This window comes from Pogoniulus pusillus, chromosome 32 (genome assembly GCF_015220805.1).
Source record: "Pogoniulus pusillus isolate bPogPus1 chromosome 32, bPogPus1.pri, whole genome shotgun sequence".
Lineage (NCBI taxonomy): Eukaryota > Metazoa > Chordata > Aves > Piciformes > Lybiidae > Pogoniulus > Pogoniulus pusillus.
In genome coordinates, this window is record NC_087295.1 from 3,964,538 (window position 1) to 3,983,277 (window position 18,740).

At 47.8% G+C, this 18,740-nt stretch overlaps 1 protein-coding gene across 2 annotated transcripts in view; it reads right to left on the minus strand.

Annotated features, from left to right (window-relative positions):
• Positions 1 to 18,740, minus strand: part of STAC (SH3 and cysteine rich domain) — a 143,996-nt gene that overhangs the window by 63,571 nt on the left and 61,685 nt on the right. Inside the window, exons 2-4 of one of the 2 annotated variants that reach the window (XM_064169621.1) lie at positions 5,727 to 5,823; positions 3,183 to 3,756; positions 2,376 to 2,466 (exon numbers count right to left, since the gene is read on the minus strand). In XM_064169621.1, the coding sequence (XP_064025691.1) occupies positions 2,376 to 2,466; positions 3,183 to 3,226 (135 nt within the window). In that variant the 5' untranslated portion in view covers positions 3,227 to 3,756; positions 5,727 to 5,823. Of the gene's footprint in view, positions 1 to 2,375; positions 2,623 to 3,182; positions 3,757 to 5,726; positions 5,824 to 18,740 lie in introns of those variants that run through there. The other variant, XM_064169622.1, reaches the window with a different exon arrangement.

Sequence of the window (18,740 nt, forward strand, 5' to 3'; positions counted from 1 at the left end):
CTCCAGAAGCTTTTGGGACCTCTCTGGAGGGAGACTGAGCTTCCCATTAGACAAATGACAATTCAGCAACTCCAGAAAAGTGGTCTTAGAGGAGAAGGGATGTGGGTACTGATCAGCCAGAGCCCTTTAGATTCCAGAGTTAAGGCATTACCCTCTTTGTTTCCCGTTAAGCAGGAAGACTGCAGCCATGTCCCAGTAGAATCATAGAATCAACTGGGCTGGAAGAGACCTCCAAGATCATCCAGTCCAACCTAGCACCCAGCCCTAGCCAATCAACTAGACCATGGCATTAAGTTCCCTAGCCAGGCTTTGCTTCAACACCTCCAGGGATGGTGACTCTACCACCTCCCTGGGCAGCCCATTCCAATGCCAATCACTCTCTCTGCCAACAACTTCCTCCTAACATCCAGCCTAGACCTCCCCTGCCACAACTTCAGACTCTGTCCCCTTGTTCTATTGCTGCTTGCCTGGCAGTAGAGATCAACCCCACCTGTCTACAACCTACTTCCAGGTAGTTGTAGACAGCAATGAGGTCACCCCTGAGCCTTGTTTTCTCCAGGCTAAACACCCCCAGCTCCCTCAGCCTCTCCGCATAGGCTTTGTGTTCCAGGCCCCTCACCAGCCTTGCTGCCCTTCTCTGGACACATTCCAGTATCTCAACATCTCTCTTGAATTGAGTGGCCCAGAACTGGACACAGCACTCAAGGTGTGCCCTGAGCAGTGCTGAGCATAGGGACAGAATAACCTCCCTTATCCTGCCGGCCCCCCTGAATTCAGCAGTAGGGAATGTGAGTGAATGGGCGAGCTTTTCTCTTTCCAAGAGGCTGTTTCACACAGGCAACACCTCAGCTCTCCTTCTTGGAGTACAGCATCTAATTTTAAAAAACCCAATAAAAAGAAGCCCAAGCCCACGTCAGAACTCTGCCCACACAGACAGATGATTTCGACTCACTCCAGCCTAGAACTGTGGGATAACGTAGCAGTCTTCCCACGTTAGACCCAGACAGCCACTGCTTTTAAACTCAGGCCAGCACAAACCTTCCCTTGGCAAGTAGCTGTTTTGCTCATGCATTACCTTCTGATGCTCCAGCCGGCTGCAAGCTCCTGATGGCACAAACCTCCCTGTTTTCACATGTCCATGCAGCACATGGCACTACTATCAGGTGCATGGGCAAACCTATCAGCTGCTACCATGATCATAGAATCAACCAGGTTGGAAGAGACCTCCAAGATCATCCAGTCCAACCTAGCATCTAGTCCTATCTAATCAACTAGACCATGGCACTAAGTGCCTCAGCCAGGCTTTGCTTGAACACCTCCAGGCACGGCGACTCCACCACCTCCCTGGGCAGCCCATTCCAATGCCAATCACTCTCTCTGCCAACAACTTCCTCCTAACATCCAGCCTAGACCTCCCCTGGCACAACTTGAGACTGTGTCCCCTCGTTCTACTGCTGGTTGCCTGGCAGAAGAGACCAACCCCCACCTGGCTACAGCCTCCCTTCAGATATCAATCACAAGTAAGTAACAGAGAATCAGCAGAACCAGAATATCCAGGTAAGCTACCAAGAAATACTCCTTATATAAGGTTACTGCATTCCTTCCTTTACCTCTCTAACTTCCAAGCAACACACCAGCAGGCAGAAAAACTTTTCACGTGCAAGTCAATTTAAAATCCAGAGGCTACACCATTTCAGCTGGAAGTTGGGTTTTGGGAATGTAAACTTAAGCCACCTTTAAAAAAAAATAAACCCCAAAATAAACAAATCAAAGGCTGCAAAAATAAATCCTTTTATGGGTGGTGTGCACAAGGATTATTGTGCCAAAACTGCCACTTGGCATCCTGTTTCAACTGCTGCCTCCTTGAACAGGGAAAGTTCACTGATGTGTCTGACAGAGAAGGTGAGGCAGGTGAAATATCACAACCCCCCAGGCAAAATTCTCTGCATCTGTGAGAAAAATCAATCTTTCCAAGCTTGAACAAAACCCTTTAAGTGATCTGATGCTTGGTGCGACCATAGCTAAGAACATCTATTGGCATCGATCCTCTCGTCTGAGCCTCACCGCTCGCCCAGACCCTTATCACAAGGAAGGGAAAACACAAGCAGAAATCCCCAACCCCAAACGTCCTCCAAAGCAGGTAAGGTCCCAATCCAGACCCCCAGCTGCCCAGGTGACAAGGAGAATTCAGAAGGAGGAGTGTCAGAGCAGGCACTGCAATCAGAGGCGGCTCACAGCACTCTTACTGCCGAACCTGGCACAGAGATCCAAACAAAAATCAAAGCAGCACATCTCTCTTGAAAGCAAAGACAGAGTAAAAAGAAAGCACAAATACTAATTAAATAATAATTAAAAGAATCTCGTTCTCAAAGTACCTTTGATTCCTGGCTTGTAGTTGATGCTGGAGATGGGGGCTGCTCCACTTCATTCTCTTTCTCCACACTATCCACGCTGACTTCAGTCGTGCTGCTCGGAGGAATCATTTTACCTCTCAGAGACTGCTACTATCGGGAAAACAGCCACAGACCTTTCCTGCTTTTTGTCATGCAATGCCCTCTTTCTTCTCTGCTCCTCTAGAGCAAATGAACTCCGGCCGCTGGCTTCCACTACATTTGCAAGACTAGAATTCTCTGGATTTTCTTTATTCCCCCCCAGCTCCTCCTCCTCCCCCTCTTCCCTCCCCTCTGCAATTCTGCTGCGAGGCGAGCAAGTTATGGATGGCTCCGCAGAGCAGTTGCGTGCCTGCTGCCGGCTTTCCCCCGAGCCTCCTCGCCGCTGTGCGAAGCCCGGAGCCGAGTCGTGACCGGCAGCCCCGCGCTCAGCGGGGAGTGAGCCGAGGCAGAAAGCCTGAGCCACGCAGACACACACGGGGCACTGGAGGGAGGAGTTGCATCGCTAATGCTGTGGAGGAGCATGTGCTGTCATAGTAGTGAGGGGAAGTAACGTGTGCGTGCACATGCACACGGGGACACGGGCAGCGTGGAGCAGCCGTGGGAGCGTTTTACCTTTAGTCAGGCTGCAGAAGATGCAGTTTGAAGGGCAGCTTTATAGTCTTACAAGTCTTTTCGTGAAGAAGGGCTACAGAAAGAGAACAGGGGAAAAAAAATATAGTCTCCCCCTTTATCTTGTCCCAGAGAAGATGATTTAAAATCCTAGCAACGCAGTGTCTCTAGAGCTCTTACCTTGCCTTGCATTCCAAACTTGACAGCAAGTGGCAGGACAGCATCCAGGGAGAGTCACCTGTGGATCCACATGTTCTTTGCCCCCCTCCTGGGTAAGGAAGCCCAGCTCTGAGGCATGCACACACAAGTAAGGTCAAGCTGGAGCTCCCAGCGCCGTGCGCATCCTATACTTGTGGGTTGTCATAGTGATAACACTCCAGCGGACAGCAGCGGAGCAGAGGCAGCCATCGGGAATGGCCTCCTGGCTCCCCCGAGGATGAGGAACCTGAAGTCATTCTTGGGGCTGCAGTAGTACTGGCAGAAGGTCAGCATGACTTTGCTGGCTGGCTCAGATGGCTTTATGTTGCTTGAGGTTTTGCCTCATTGAAATCTGCTGCAAAGGTGCTCGTCAGCTCCCTTCCCTGCTGAATTTCAGGTCCACGTTGAGAAAGCTTGAATGGATGCACTGCACACCAGACACGTCTTTTGCAGCACAGGAGCTACTCCATATGGCTGGTGGAGATGCCTCTTTCATTTAAAGAGAGCAGGGGAAAAAAGGAACTCAAACATGTTTCCAGCAAGCAATACCTGGCATCTGGAAAGCACAACAGAAAATAAACCTCAATTAGCTGATCTATGCTAGGGGTATAGGTGTTTGAAGGGGATATGCTGAGGTCTGAGTTAGAGAGGACCTTGTAGCTCTGGGGCAGGATTTCCTCCCCAGCCCCTTCCCTTAGAAACACAGTTGCTGCCTGGCAGGCTCCCTCCACCTCAAATAATCCACGCATGAAATTGAAGGGAAGTTTTCAAGATAGAGGAGGCTACGTGGAAGAAAGCCAGGGCAGAAATTGCTCTGCAGCCTCAGTATTCTTAATAACTATGCAGAAGCTAGGAAGAAGAAAAGATCATCTTTTCTTTCAACCCCCAATGAATTTTCAGTGCTAGCAGGTAGATGGGGGGAGGGGGGGGAAGGAAGGCTTTATGTGTTTGAAATAGAGCATGTAAGATGTTGAAATCTTCAGCAGACAATGAATGTGAAATGCTACAATGCTATTTGTACAGCTACTTCAGAGCAAAAGTGCATCTTAGTCTGCCAGTAGAACCCAGTACTTGGCCTGTTGTCACTAACACCATTGCAGAGATCAATCGAGAGCACTGCTTGCTGTTGAGGCAGTGGCACCTGGCACCAAAGCAAGGAAACAGAGCTCAGAGGTGCAGATTTATCAGGTTAGTACAAAAAAATATATATAGTTTCCAAGGGTTTGATTTCTCTAACACAGCAGTGTCTTAGACTGTTCTTTTCAGAGCTGGAAAGATTCTCCAGGTGCAAAGCTCTTTTTTTTTCACTCAGTAAGTGAGATTTGGGCTTTGCTGTGAAATCAGCCTCTTAGCAATGAGCAGACTGGGCAGAGCCACGCTTTGGGAAAATTAGGGCAGCTGTGGGCAATGGAGATGTTGGCAGAGCTCCGTGGATGGAATTATCCAGCTCTGGCAATGCTATGCTTCCTTGATGGTTCAGCCAAGTCAGGACAAGAGCGTGGGGTCTGCCCCCTGCTAGGACTGTCCTGTGTGCTGAGCAACGTGACAGGTGAGAAACCACCTTTGGTCTGGGTGTCCATTAATGTTGTGAACCAGGTGTTCCTGTTAAAGGGCTCAAAACCATCTTCTGATGGAGGACTTGTGAGGTCACCTTTGAAAAGGATCCGGAGTGGCTGGTGAGTGGTTAATGCTCTGCATGGTGTAAACCCCTCCACACCCTGGGCACGGTAAGCCTCTAACGTCATGCCTGTGTCAGTGACTATCACACCACTCTCTGCTCCTTTTTTGTTGTGGTGGTGGTTTCACCAAATCAGTACAGACACCTGCTGCACTCCCTCTCTTCTCCCAATTACTCACTTGTCAACCACAACTAATCTGTCACTTTCTTGACAATTAGCCTGGGAAGGATGAGTCAAACCTAAAACCCTACCATAAAAGCGAAAAAAAGTAATTGAAAAGAAGACAGATTTCTTGGATTTGTGCTTCCTTCTGCAGGAACTGGGTACTGAAAGCCCCAATATTTGGTATCACAAAAGAGACTGCTGGAATTAGATGAGCCTACAGCTCCCTTTCTCTCCAGACAAGCTGGACCTGTGATTGCAGCCGGTCGGTCTTGAAGCGAAGGTAGCCAGCAGCAGTAGGAGCGCTGCAGCACAGCGTTAAGCAAGAGGAAACAGAACAGCTTCTCTACTGAAGAGATGAGTGTAAATTTCTGGAAAGGCAATTTGGATGAATAAAACATGAGAGCCAATTCTCAGCCCTCTCAGCTGAAGTTTTTGCGCTGTGTAAAGGCACTTGAATGCCTCCCGGAGTCACTGCCAAGAGTGGTGGTCCAAGGGTGACTGCATGGGTGCTGTGCTCTTGGCTGCACACACGATGGTGATGGGGTGTGATGCTGAGCACTCCTCTCTGCTGGGGCTCCAGCAGTGCTTCTGAAGCTGTGGCTGCAGCTGGTGTGATAAGAGCATCCCAGATGCTCTTGACACCAGGAATATACATACACACTGCTGTATTGTCAAGTCTTACCTGCTGTAGAGCTCCACAGTGGCAAGATTAAGCTGATGGAAGAGCTTTGGTCCACGTCATTTTCTTTACCTTCTTTTTTCCTGGTACAGACGTTCTTCTGAAATATTGAAGTGCAAAAAAGGGCAGTGAGTAGAGCTGGATTTCACCAAAAGAAAGGTCTGAAATCAAAAGATGTTATTCCTGTTCAGTCCTTTGTGTATGTACTAGATTAAAAATAAGAAGTTAAGTGGAGAAGGAGAGCTACAGATGTCATCACTGACTGCCTGGGGAATAAAGCATCCTGTGCTCCTGAGCAAAGAAAGTATAAGGGGGCATAGCACACTGCTGCTAAATGGCACTGGTTTTAACCACTGCTACCTTTCCAGAAAGGTACAGAAAGCAGGCTGGTTGCCACCAAAACAGAGCTCTTGAAGGAAAAAAAGAATTAAGCCTACTGAGAGGCCAGTTTCCAAGAGGATGCAGGCTGAATGTCACAGAAAAGTATTAGAATAAAAGGTTATAGTTCTGGGACTTGCAGTGAAACTTGATTAACCTTCTCAGTCCAATTTGTGAGTATTCCAGGTTAAAAAAAAAAGTGTCTCTTCATTTCTTGCTCAATTCTACTTTGTCTTTATGGAAACTGGCAACAGGATAGCCCTCTGGTGCCACTGTGATAGCAGTTTTACTTCTGGCATGGTTCATCTGGCCAGATGTACTGGTGGCTGTCTTCACTAAGCTCTCCTCTCTATATCCATTATCACCCACAGTTGGCTACTAGACTGCAAAGACCAGACCAGAGCTCCAGTGGAGCATCTGTCTGTGTTTCCAAGCAATAGACCTGTGGGCACTTCTCAGAGGCAGAGAAAATGCTATGGAAGTCCTGTCAGGTGGCTGGGTATTTTGGTTATAGTCACACACCTCTTGTTTGCTCTCAGTACAGTGTTAGCAGCTCAATGAGCATCTCACGCAGTAACTCCACCCCACCCCCCATCCTGCTCGTAAAACCCATGTCAGGGCTGCAATCAGCAGCTCATCAGACTGGCAGCACAAGCTGGCCAATGCTCTGAAAGCATTCCCAGAGCCAATGGGATACTGGTGGCTTGCATTTTGACTGCAAAGAGCTAAAAGTACTTGTAGAGTGGCAAGTATTAACCTCCCACTGCTCCAGGGAGCGATTATGCTGTGGTGAAGACAAACCAACAGACTTGTACTTGTGTTTAAGCAGGGAGAAAAGTGGAACCTCTGCCTGATTATTCATTTCAATATCCTCTCTTTCTCTCCACCTGCAGCAGTGCCACAGGGAGTGATGCAGAGATCTGGCTGCGTTTTGGGCAACTTGAATCTGAGTCTCAGCGATTATGAGGAGACCAAAAGACTGCTGCCCAGGAGCAGGAGACCAGGGGAGAGAAGAGTGCTGCATCCTCTTGTGACAGCAAGAACTGTTTTAGAAGGGGGCAAGAGGATGTGATTATAAAAGATGGGAGTTATCCAAGATACAACATGTAAGATGTTCAGGCTTCCAAAAAGCATGGCAGTACCTTTAAATAACCAGCGACAGTCCCGACCTGATTTTACATCTCTGCTGGCAGTATGATTCCTTCTCACTTTTTATAGGAAAGGGATATAAAAAGAAGCCTGTGGAATCAGCAGCACCATTTCCTGCAACTCACAGATGCTCCTAGAAATTCCTGCCCTTTACAGGATCACAGGATGTTAGGGGTTGGAAAGGACCTGCGTAGACCATCGAGTCCAATCCCCCTGCCAGAGCAGGACCATAGAATCTAGTGCAGGTTGCACATCCAGACAGGGCTCGGAAGTCTCCACACAACCTCTCTGAGCAGCCTGTTCCAGTGCTCTCTGGCCTTTGCAGTCAAGAAGTTCTTCTTTATGTTGAGGTGGAACTTCCTGTGATGCAGTTTCCAACCCTTGTCCTATCCCAGGGCACAAGTGAGCAGAAGCTGTCCCTGTTCCTTCCTGATCCCCAGCCCTCAGATATTTACAGGCATTGCTCAAATCCCCTCTCAGCCTTCTCTCCAGACTAACCAGCCCCAGGGCTCGCAGCCTTTCCTCATCAGGCAGTGCTGCAGTTCCTTCCCCATCCTTGTAGCACTCCACTGGACTCTCTCCAGCAGATCTCTGTCCCTCTTGAACTGGGGAGCCCAAAACTGGATGCAGTATTCTAGGTGGGGCCTCACCAGAGCAGAGTAGGGGGGGAGGAGAACCTCCCTCAGTTTAATAGCCATTTACTGACTGTCCAATATGGCCATAGCATGAATGCCCCCAACCAGCTCAGCGAGATGCTAGGGTGGTGATTTAGCCATGCACTAAATCCTTTCAGGGTATCCCTGCTCCAAATATTTAGAGAGATAATGAATGTACAAAGATTAATAGAATCTCTTCCACTTTTTTTTTCTTGACTCTGCTTTAACCTCAATTCTGTTCCCTTGGGTAGTCATTAAGTTTCTTCCTGGTGGCTTCCAGAGAGAGGTCTCATGTAATCATACTGAGTCAGTCAGCTCTACCCACCTCTTTCCTCAGCCTTTTCTAGGGTGGAACAGGAGGAATCAGAATAGTTTGGGTAGGAAGGGGCCTCCAAAGGTCATTTAGTCCAACCCCCCTGCAGTGAGCAGGGAGATCTTCCATTAGATCAGCTTGTGCAGAGCCTGATTGAACCTGACCTTGAATATCTCCCCTAAGGTCACCACAAGGGATCTTGGGTTTGGTTTTTGTTGTTGTGAGGTGGGTTTTTTTTTTGTTGGTGGTGGTGGTTTCGTTCTGCTTTTCTGAAAGGCTTCTGATATTCTTATTGCACATTATCAGGCTGTGGTTTTCATTGAGGAATCATAAAAGCAACCAGGTTGGAAGAGATCTCCAAGCTCATTCAGTCCAACCTAGCACCCAGCCCTAGACAATTAACCAGACCATAGCACTAAGTGCCTCATGCAGGCATTACCTGAACACCTCCAGGGATGGCGACTCCACCACCTCCCTGGGCAGCCCATTCCAATGCCAATCACTCTCTCTGCCAACAGCTTCCTCCTAACATCCAGCCTAGACCTTCCCTGCCACAACTTCACACTGTGTCCCCTTCTTCTGTTGCTGGTTGTCTGGGGGAAGAGACCAAACCCACTTGGCTATAACCTCCTTTCAGGTAGTTGTAGACAGCAATGAGCTCTGCCCTGAGCCTCCTCTTCTGCAGGCTGCACCCCCCCAGCTCCCTTAGCCTCTCCTCACAGGGACTGTCAGTAGAATGGTGACCTGCTAAGATTATACATAAGGAAGCTTTCAGTTACCTTTTTCCATCCCAAACCTTCCTTCACCTGAACTGCCTCCTGAATTCATTTGTCCAGCTGTTAGCCTTTCTGGGCATGGGATGGGTATTTCAGACCCCAGGGCTTTACAGGATTGGCCTCAGGTTGCTGTTTTCTCCATTGGCTCTGGTGTTGAATACAACCACCATGAGCTATTCCTTAACTAACGTCACTGAAAATGCACTGAGAGCAACATTTTGCTTAGGCTGTAAATAGAATCCAAAACAAGATCTGGCAAACACAGCCAGCAGGGCTGGTGGTGAACACAAGGCTATGTATATGCATTTTCTCTTGTGCATGCACAGCAGTGCCTGCCTCAGGTAGCTGCAGTGTGCCTGTTGCTGTATTTCAGCACAAACATGCAGGTTGCATGCAAAATGAACCTCATTGCCAACTGCAACCCTCCAACAGTGGTGCCATCATCTTCTGCTTTGGAAGACAAAGGGATTTCTCAGTGTGCCAGTGACCTTATTGTGGCCTTCCAATGTCTGCAAGGGGCCTTACAAGGAAGCTGGTGAGGGACATTTTAGGGTGTCAGGTAGACACAGGTATAAGGGGAATGAATGCAAGCTAGAGGAAGAGACATTTAGATTAAAGGTTAGGAAGAAGTTCCTCACCATGAAGGTGGTGAGACACCGGGCACTGGTTGCCCAGGGAGGTTGTAGAAGCCTCATCCATGGAAGTTTTTAAGGCCAGGCTGGATATGGCTCTGAGAAAAATGATCTAGTATGAGGTGTGCCTGCCCATGGCAGGGGGGATTGGAACCAAATGATCCTTGAGGTCTTTTCCAACCCTGACAATTCTGGGATGTACCTGGGCCCATCCTGCACAACTTCTCCTCCAGTGGGCTGATGGCTGCTCAAGTCTTGTAGCAATCCAGTAGAAGGAAAACTTGCTGCTCTTTCAAAGTTATCTGTCCCTGTTCCTTGCAACCACTGAATGTCCTGATACACCTGTACATCTTCTCATGGTGCTGCACTCTGAACAAAGTGCTAAGTGTCCCTGCCCATGGCAGGGGAGTTGGAGCTAACTGACACTGGGGAGGCCACATCTTGACTACTGTGTCCAGTTCTGGGCTGCTCAATTCAAGAGAGATGTTGAGGTGCTGGAAGGTGTCCACAGGAGGGCGCCAAAGCTGTTGAGGGGCCTGGAGCAGAGCCCTGTGAGGAGAGGCTGAGGGAGCTGGGGGTGTGCAGCCTGCAGCAGAGGAGGCTCAGGGCAGAGCTCATTGCTGTCTGCAGCTGCCTGAAGGGAGGTGGGGGTGGGGTCTCCTGCCAGGCACCCAGCAACAGAAGAAGGGGACACAGTGTGAAGTTGTGGCAGGGGAGGTCTAGGCTGGATGTTAGGAGGAAGTTGTTGTCAGATAGAGTGATTGGCATTGGAATGGGCTGCCCAGGGAGGTGGTGGAGTCACCGTGCCTGGAGGTGTTGAAGCCAAGCCTGGCTGGGGCACTTAGTGCCATGGTCTGGTTGACTGGATAGGGCTGGGTGCTAGGTTGGACTGGCTGAGCTTGGAGGTCTCTTCCAACCTGGTTGATTCTATGAGTCTATGAACTAGCTGATCCTTGGAGTCCCTTCCAACTCTGGCAATGCTGTGATTCTGTAAGGACTTCGTACAAGGTGTGATAGAAGTTATTTATGCAGAGAATGTCTTTTAAAATCCTTCAGACACTGCAGGATGAAAAGTTTTGCAGAAATATCAGGAATCATCATGATCAAGATTAACATTCCACTCTATCAGATTAGTGCATGTGTCAGCTGGAATAGAAGTGTGTGTGACGAGGGTTGCCCACAATTATGTAACACATAATAACCTATTACAGCTCTCAAAGAAGAACAAAGGAAATAAGTGTTCAGCCTGCTATAAATCTGCTGGGGGAAGTGAATGCAGCTCAAATATATTTACTTCCTTCACTGAATCTTGACAAGATGCAAAATGTGAGCGATACTGATGGCAACTGCGTTGGTATCTCTCTGCATGGTTACTAATTCAAAGAGGGATCACATTTTGAACTGACTAAAAAAGATAAATATTAAAAAACACTGCCAGAGTTTCTCTAGATAGTGATGTTTGGGCTCTTGAAAAGTTAAGTCTCTAGTATAGTTTTTAATGTGATAAGAAAAATATCTTAGAGCCTGTTAGTGGAACACTGGAACAGGTTGCCCAGAGAGGTGATTGGAGATACTCAAGGTGATGCTTGGCAGGGCTCTGGGCAATCTGATTTAGTTGAGGATCCTCCTGCTTATAGCACAGGGGTTTGGACTTTGGAGAGTGGTGAGAGCCTGGAATGGGCTGCCCAGGGAGGTGGTTGAGGTCCCATCCCTGGAGATGTTTAAGGCCAGGTTGGATGAGGCTGTAGGCAGCCTGCTGTAGGGTAGAGTGTCCCTGGGCATGGCAAGGGGGCTGGAACTGGCTGATCCTTCTGGTCCCTTTCAATCCTGACTGATTCTATAATTCTGTGACTTGATGACTTTTGGAGGTCCCTTCCAACCCTGACTGATTCTGTGATTCTGTGACTTGATGACCTTTGGAGGTCCCTTCCAACCCTGACTGATTCTGTGATTCTGTGACTTGATGACCTTTGGAGGTCCCTTCCAACCCTGACTGATTCTGTGATTCTGTGACTTGATGACCTTTGGAGGTCCCTTCCAACCCTGACTGATTCTGTGATTCTGTGACTTAATGACCTTTGGAGGTCCCTTCCAACCCAGACCATTCTATGATTCAGTGCAAAAGAACTTTACATGAAGATAATTTCATCTTGGTAAGGACACCACTACTACTATCCTATGAGTCTATCAAATATAATCAATATCCTTTTGAAAGAATTTGGACAATTTACATAGAAAAAAAAATCAGATCCCACTGTTAAGTCTCCAAGCAGTGATAAAAATCCCTCAGCACTGCAGCTGAGAATCTTTCCAACTGGATTGACATCTGCTTTTCCAGTGCTCCAGGAGTGTTTTCTATCTTAAAGCAATAGGGAAGGGTATGATCATGTCCAGTTGAAATCTCAAGAGAGAACATTCTGGACTCACTGCTTCTTTTGATAAGAACACCTCACTGCCTCTTCCTGTTCATCAGGGTCAAGTGCAGCTGCAAGAGCAAGTGATGTCATTAGCACTGAGACTCAACCTTTTTTACAAGCACATATGCCAGAAAATAAGGTAAAGAATAAAAAGACAAGAAAATTGTCCAAACTGGGAGTGCCCTAATCTTCCACTTAATGTCTGTTCTTCACTAGATTAAAAGAAAAGAAAAATCACTAAAGGTTTTCCTCTTTTCATTAGTCATGCCACTTGCAATAATACCACTCTGCAAGCTTTGCTCTGATGCTTTGAAGTGTCTCAAGTGTTTGGGCAGAAAGAGATTGCACATTGGACCCATTAAGACCCAGACCTCTCTTGCTGTTTCCATGGAATGGGTGACCTCAAAATCAGACATCTAAGAGAATCATAAAATCAACCAGGTTGGAAGAGACCTCCAAGATCTTGAGAAGTCCCAGGATTTCACCCCTGCAAACAAATCCAGGTGGTTCTGGTCAGACATGTGCTACCTGTGTGAACAAAGTGATTCTGGAAAACCAGGCCACAGCAGTTATCTGGCCAACAGATCAGAGAGTGCTATTACTGCCAGCACACAAACCATCTTCCCTCTTAATTATATGCATCTCATGTCAGAGATCTAATTAGCAAAGGAAAAATTAAAGCTCCTAAAAGAACACAGAACTGGGGGGGAGGGGGGCAAAACTTCCCTGAAGTTTTCACTCATGGCAATGTTGGCATCAATTTTGGCTCTGTTTTAGCTGTGCAGTTTTGTTCAGTGGCATGGGAAAAGAAAAAAAGAAATAATCCTGGGGTGTATTACTTTCAGCTGCTTCTTTCCAATGCTTCTTTTACCATCTGAATACCATCAGGGTAATTTGGTGGTGGAAAATTAATAATAGTAATAGTTGTTATTATTAATATTATCATAATAGAGAATCATAGAATCAAGCAGGTTGGAAGAGACCTCCAAGCTCAGCCAGTCCAACCTATCATCTAGTCCTATCCAATCAACTAGACCATGGCACTAAGTGTCTCATCCAGGCTTTGCTTCAACACCTCCAGGGACAGTGACTCCACCACCTCCCTGGGCAGCCCATTCCAGTGCCAATCACTCTCTCTGCCAACAATTTCCTCCTAACATCCAGCCTAGACCTCCCCTGCCACAACTTGAGACTGTGTCCTCTTGTTCTGTTGCTGCTTGCCTGGGAGAAGAGACCAACCCTCACATGGCTACAGCCTCCCTTCATGTAGACAGCATATATTTATATATCATATAAATATATATATATATATATCATATAAAATATATATTATATACATTAGAGATATTATTATTAAGCTTATTTTTATTTTATTTTAATTGCTCTATTCAACTACCTGAAGGGAGGCATGAATCAGTCATAGAATTGTTCAATTGTTTTGCTTAGAGAAGCCCTTTAAGATCATCAAGTTCAAGCACTGACCTAACACCACCATGGCCATTAAACCATATCCTGAAAGTGTGCAAAGGCAGGTTGGAAGGGGCCTCGAACAACCTGGTCTGGTAGGAGAAGTAGCATTGGAAAGCAGGTGAGCCAGAACCTGAAATCTGCCTGAAAACACATCACAGAATGGTTTAGGTTGGAAGGGACCTCAGAGCTCATCCAGTTCCAACCCCCTGCCATAGGCAGGGACACCTCCCACTAGAACAGGTTGCTCAAGACCTCATCCAGCCTGGCCTTGAACACCTCCAGGGAGGAAGCAGCCACAACCTCTTCGGACAACCTGTTCCCACTGTAAAGAGCCCTTTCCTAGCATCTAGTTTGAACCTCCCCTCTGCCAGTTTAAAGCTCCATTCTGATAGCTCTTATGTGGTTTGGTATTATTTTTTTATATCAAGCCTGAAGTCTCCACTTTCAGCTTTCAACTTCTTTACTATCAGAGGGTATAATGTGACCTCAGGGCAAATTCATAAAGGAATGCACCAAAGGAGGACTAAGTATTAACTTGCCATTACAGAAACTATATTAACTGCATCACCTGGGACCACAAAAGAGACACAAAATTAATGGAATCATCGTTCTCATTTTGTAAGAGCCTGCCCAGGAGGGAACAACTTCACAAAGTATCAGTTGCTATTTTAAATGACAAAGCCAAGCCAATTCGTTTTAGCTGTCAGACATTCCTCCTCGGAAAGGACAATCCCTGTTTTTAGCACACAGGGCTCCTATTTTCTGTGCCAGTCTGCCTCACTAAGTGTAACTATTCCAATGCATTTCGGCACAGTTTAAAAGCCACGACCCTAGTTCAGCCTCAGGGGTTCCTATTAATTCCCTTCCAATGCTATACATCAGTTTAGGAAACAAGGGGTTTCTGCTTTAATTAGTCACTTGCCTCATCAGCTCATATTCTACCATCAGTCCTGGCCACACAGGTGGTTGGTTTATTCTCTCTGTAGGAGAGCCCTGCAGAGGGACCTGGCCAGGCTGGATGGGTGGGCAGAGGCCAATGGGATGAGATTTAACAAGGCCAAGTGCAGGGTTCTGCACTTTGGCCACAACAACCCCAAGCAGCACTACAGGCTGGGGACAGAGAGGCTGAGAGCAGCCAGGAGGAAAGGGACCTGGGGGTACTGATAGATAGTAAGCTGAAGGTGAGCCAGCAGTGTGCCCAGGTGGCCAAGAGAGCCAATGGCATCCTGGCCTGCATCAGGAGCAGTGTGGCCAGTAGGACAAGGGAGGTTATTCTGCCCCTGTGCTCAGCACTGGTCAGGCCACACCTTGAGTGCTGTGTCCAGTTCTGGGCCCCTCAATTCAAGAAAGATGTTGAGGTGCTGGAACATGTCCAGAGAAGGGCAACAAAGCTGGTGAGGGGCCTGGAGCACAAATCCTACGAGGAGAGGCTGAGGGAGCTGGGCCTGTTTAGCCTGGAGAAGAGGAGGCTCAGGGGTGATCTTATTACTGTCTACAACTACCTGAAGGGGCATTGTAGCCAGGTGGGGGGTGGCCTCTTCTCCCAGGCAACCAGCAATAGAACAAGGGGACACAGTCTCAAGTTGTGCCAGGGTAGGTATAGGCTGGATGTTAGGAAGAAGTTCTTCACAGAGAGAGTGATTGGCATTGGAATGGGCTGCCCAGGGAGGTGGAGGAGGCACCGTCCCTGGGGGTCTTCAAGAAAAGACTGGCTGAGGCACTCAGTGCCATGGTCTGGTTGATTGGATAGGGCTGGGTGCTAGGTTGGCCTGGATGATCTTGGAGGTCTCTTCCAACCTGGTTGATTCTATGATTCTATGAAAAAATCGTTTGTCAAGGCTCTCCACCAAATTTAACCTACTGTTTTTTAACTCAGAGAGCATCATTACACTGTTAGCTCTATTGGGATTTACTGGCAGGTGTAGAGGAGCAGGGTTGGCAGCTTAAGCAGTGTTGTAACCAGCAGGATGTGTTATCCCAGCTTAAAGGAATCAAACTGCTGCTCAGCAGGAGAACTGCTGGTGTCTTGGCCTTTGTTAAAGGCTCATCTCAGACCTGGGAGAGAGCCATCCACAGGAAGGCCTCTTGGGGGACAGGTTCTGAACACACATGAGCGTGCCCCTTCCAGCTGTGGCCAGAGGGTACTCCCTACCTCCTCAGGTGGGGACAGAAAGAATGGAGTTATGGAGTGATCTGTCCTCACAAATATTTGTGCCTGTGTTTGCACCATGAAGACTCAGGTAGGGACTGCAGACCATGGTTAGGAGAAAGCTTGAGATTCTCAATCAACAATGTGGAGTACCCTAGAAATTCCTGTTGGGCATTTCCCAAGCCCAGCTTTTCAGCTGCAGAGCCTCAGTCATGCTGGCATAGACATTCAGTAACACACCCTGAAGGCTGATAGCTGCATCTTACTTACTGAAATACCAAACTCCTAATTCCCTCACTCTTAGATCATAGCATCAGCCAGGTTGGAAGACACCTCCAAGATCATCCAGTCCAACCTAGCACCCAGCCCTGGCCAATCAACCAGACCATGGCACTAAGTGCCCCAGCCAGGCTTTGCTTGAATGCCTCCAGGCACAGTGACTCCACCACCTCCCTGGGCAGCCCATTCCAATGCCAATCACTCTCTCTGCCAACAACTTACTCCTAACATCCAGCCTAGACCTTCCCCAGCACAACTTGAGACTGTGTCCCCTTGTTCTGTTGCTGATTGCCTGGCAGAAGAGACCAACCCCTCCTGGCTATAGCCTCCCTTCAGGTAGTTGTAGACAACAACGAAGTCTGAACACCCCCAGGGAGGGAGCATCCACTACCTCCCTGGGCAACCTGTGCCAGCGTCTCACCACCTTCACTGTAAAGAACCCTTTCCTAACATCCAGTTTCAATCTCCCCTCCCATTTCTCCTCATCCTGTCATTACAACACCTTGTCAACAGTCCTTCCCCAGCCTTCCTGTAGGTCCCTTTCAGATACTGGAAGGCCACTATGAAGTCTCCTGAAAGCCTTCTCTTCTCCAGGCTACAGAGCCCCAACTCTGGCAGCCTGTGCTTATAACAGAGCTGCTGCAGCCCTCTGAGCATCTTTGTGGCCTCCTCTGGACTCGCTCTAACAGTCCCATATCCTTCTCATGTTGGGGGCTCCAGAACTGCACAGAGTTTTGCTTTCCTTTCTCACCTGTTGCGTGTCTGAAGTAAGCCTTTTTATAGGCAACAAGTGATGAGCAATGATCTTCCCAAAGAAGAAGGGAATGCACAAATTCAGAATGCCAGCTAGTTGTTGGATGTCAGCTGTGGCTGTCGATGCATATCTGAACCTGGAAACGGATCAGCTGGTGCAGGGTGCTGCAGCTGTGCCAGCTCCCTGACTTCTAAAAGTCCCTTAGGAATAAAGGTGCAAAAGTGGAATGCTAAGAACATGAATCTCAACAAGGACTGGGAGGCTTGGGCTTAGTTTTGCTGAGTCAGCCCCGTGGATGGTGGCACTCACTGCAGTGCTCTCACAGCTAATGGCAGCACTCTAAATTTACACAGCAGAATATTGGATTATGAAACGCTCCCGCACACAGTCAGATCAAAGTGCACAACGTCTCTGTGATTTTGATGGAAATCTGTCAGATGGGTTCATCTGCAGAGGAGCATCAGCTCTGCACATTTTTAGGAGCTTGACATTAAATGGGACTTCAGCAGAACATAACTTAAACCCTGTAAAGAACCTGAGAGCTTCAGGTTTCCGGACACTTAGAGGCACTTCTCTTACAAGGGTCAACAACAACAAAAAGGAGAACCTTTGTCCATATTAAATTCAATGCTGTATCAGCATTCCTTTGACTGCTTGTCACAGACTGTGGATAATTTAAAGGCTGTCATGTAAGAATTGCATTTTCTTTGCCAGTAGGGCAATGCCATATTTAGGAGAGAGTTCAAAATCCAATAATATACAATCTGCAATGGGTGGAAGCTGAGGCACAGTAAGTTTCATTTAAACATGAGGAGGAACTTTTTTTCCCTGTGAGGATGACACAGCACTGGAACAGGCTGCCCAGGGGAGTTGTGGAGTCTCCCTCTCTGGACATGTTACTGTGTGATCTGGTCTAGGTGATCCTGCTCTGATATGGGGCTTGGAGTGAAGGAGCTTTTGAGGTGCATTCCAGCCCCTGACATTCTGTGATATAAAGACTACATATATCACAGAATCAGTGAGGGTTGGAAGGGACCACAAGGATCATCCAGTTCCAGTCCCCTGCCATGGGCAAGGACATCTCACACTAGATCAGGTTGTTCAGAGCCACACCCAGCCTGGCCTTAAACACCTCCAGAGGTTAGGCTTCCACCACCTCCCTAGGAAACCTGTTCCAGTGTCTCACCACCCTCATGGTAAAGAACTTCTTCCTAACGTCCAATCTGAACGTACCCACTTCTAGTTTTGCTCCAGTAGTATGTATCTGAATGCTGCAGATGCTTTTCTGACATGGCATAATTACACTAATTGTTTCAATTACAAGAATTACAGCCCGCAGAGGATTAGGGTCTGAGGCAGCGCTGTGGAGTGAAATCTCACTAACTGAAACATCTGGAAATTTGCTGCTTGAAAGACAAAGCCACAGCTGGATTCTGATCCATGCAATGCAGCCTTCTCCTCTCCCCTGCTTCTCTCTTGATTTTGCAGCCCAAGAAGTCTCAGAGCTTGTTCCAAGCACACTCTATTCCATCCCTCTCATTGCTCCAGTGTAACTTCTCAAGTGTGCCCTCCTTGTGTGTTTTCATTCTGCTGCTGCTACAAAATCTGTTTTATTTGCAACACTGGAAACTGCATTTCTGAGGCCAGGGGTCCCAAGTAAATGTCCCCATTGCTGGAGGAGAACTGAATAGCACCACAGGATGTCAGGGGTTGGAAGAGACCCAAAGAGATCATTGAGTCCAACCCCTCTGCCAGAGCAGGACCATACAATCTAGCTCAGGTCACAGAAAAATGCATCCAGACAAGTCTTGGAAGTCTCCAGAAAAGGAGACTACACAACCTCTTTGGGAAACCCATTCTAGTGCTCTGTGACCCTCCCAGAGAGCTGCAAGAACTGGGCCCCAAATTTCCACCTGTTGTTGGCTCACAGCTTCTCAAACAGGCACACAGCCATCTCAGGTTCTTTGTTGTAACTGTTACAGCCATCTGGGATGGCCAAGCTACCTTCACCTGGCAAACCAGGTAAACCACCCACACTAAATCA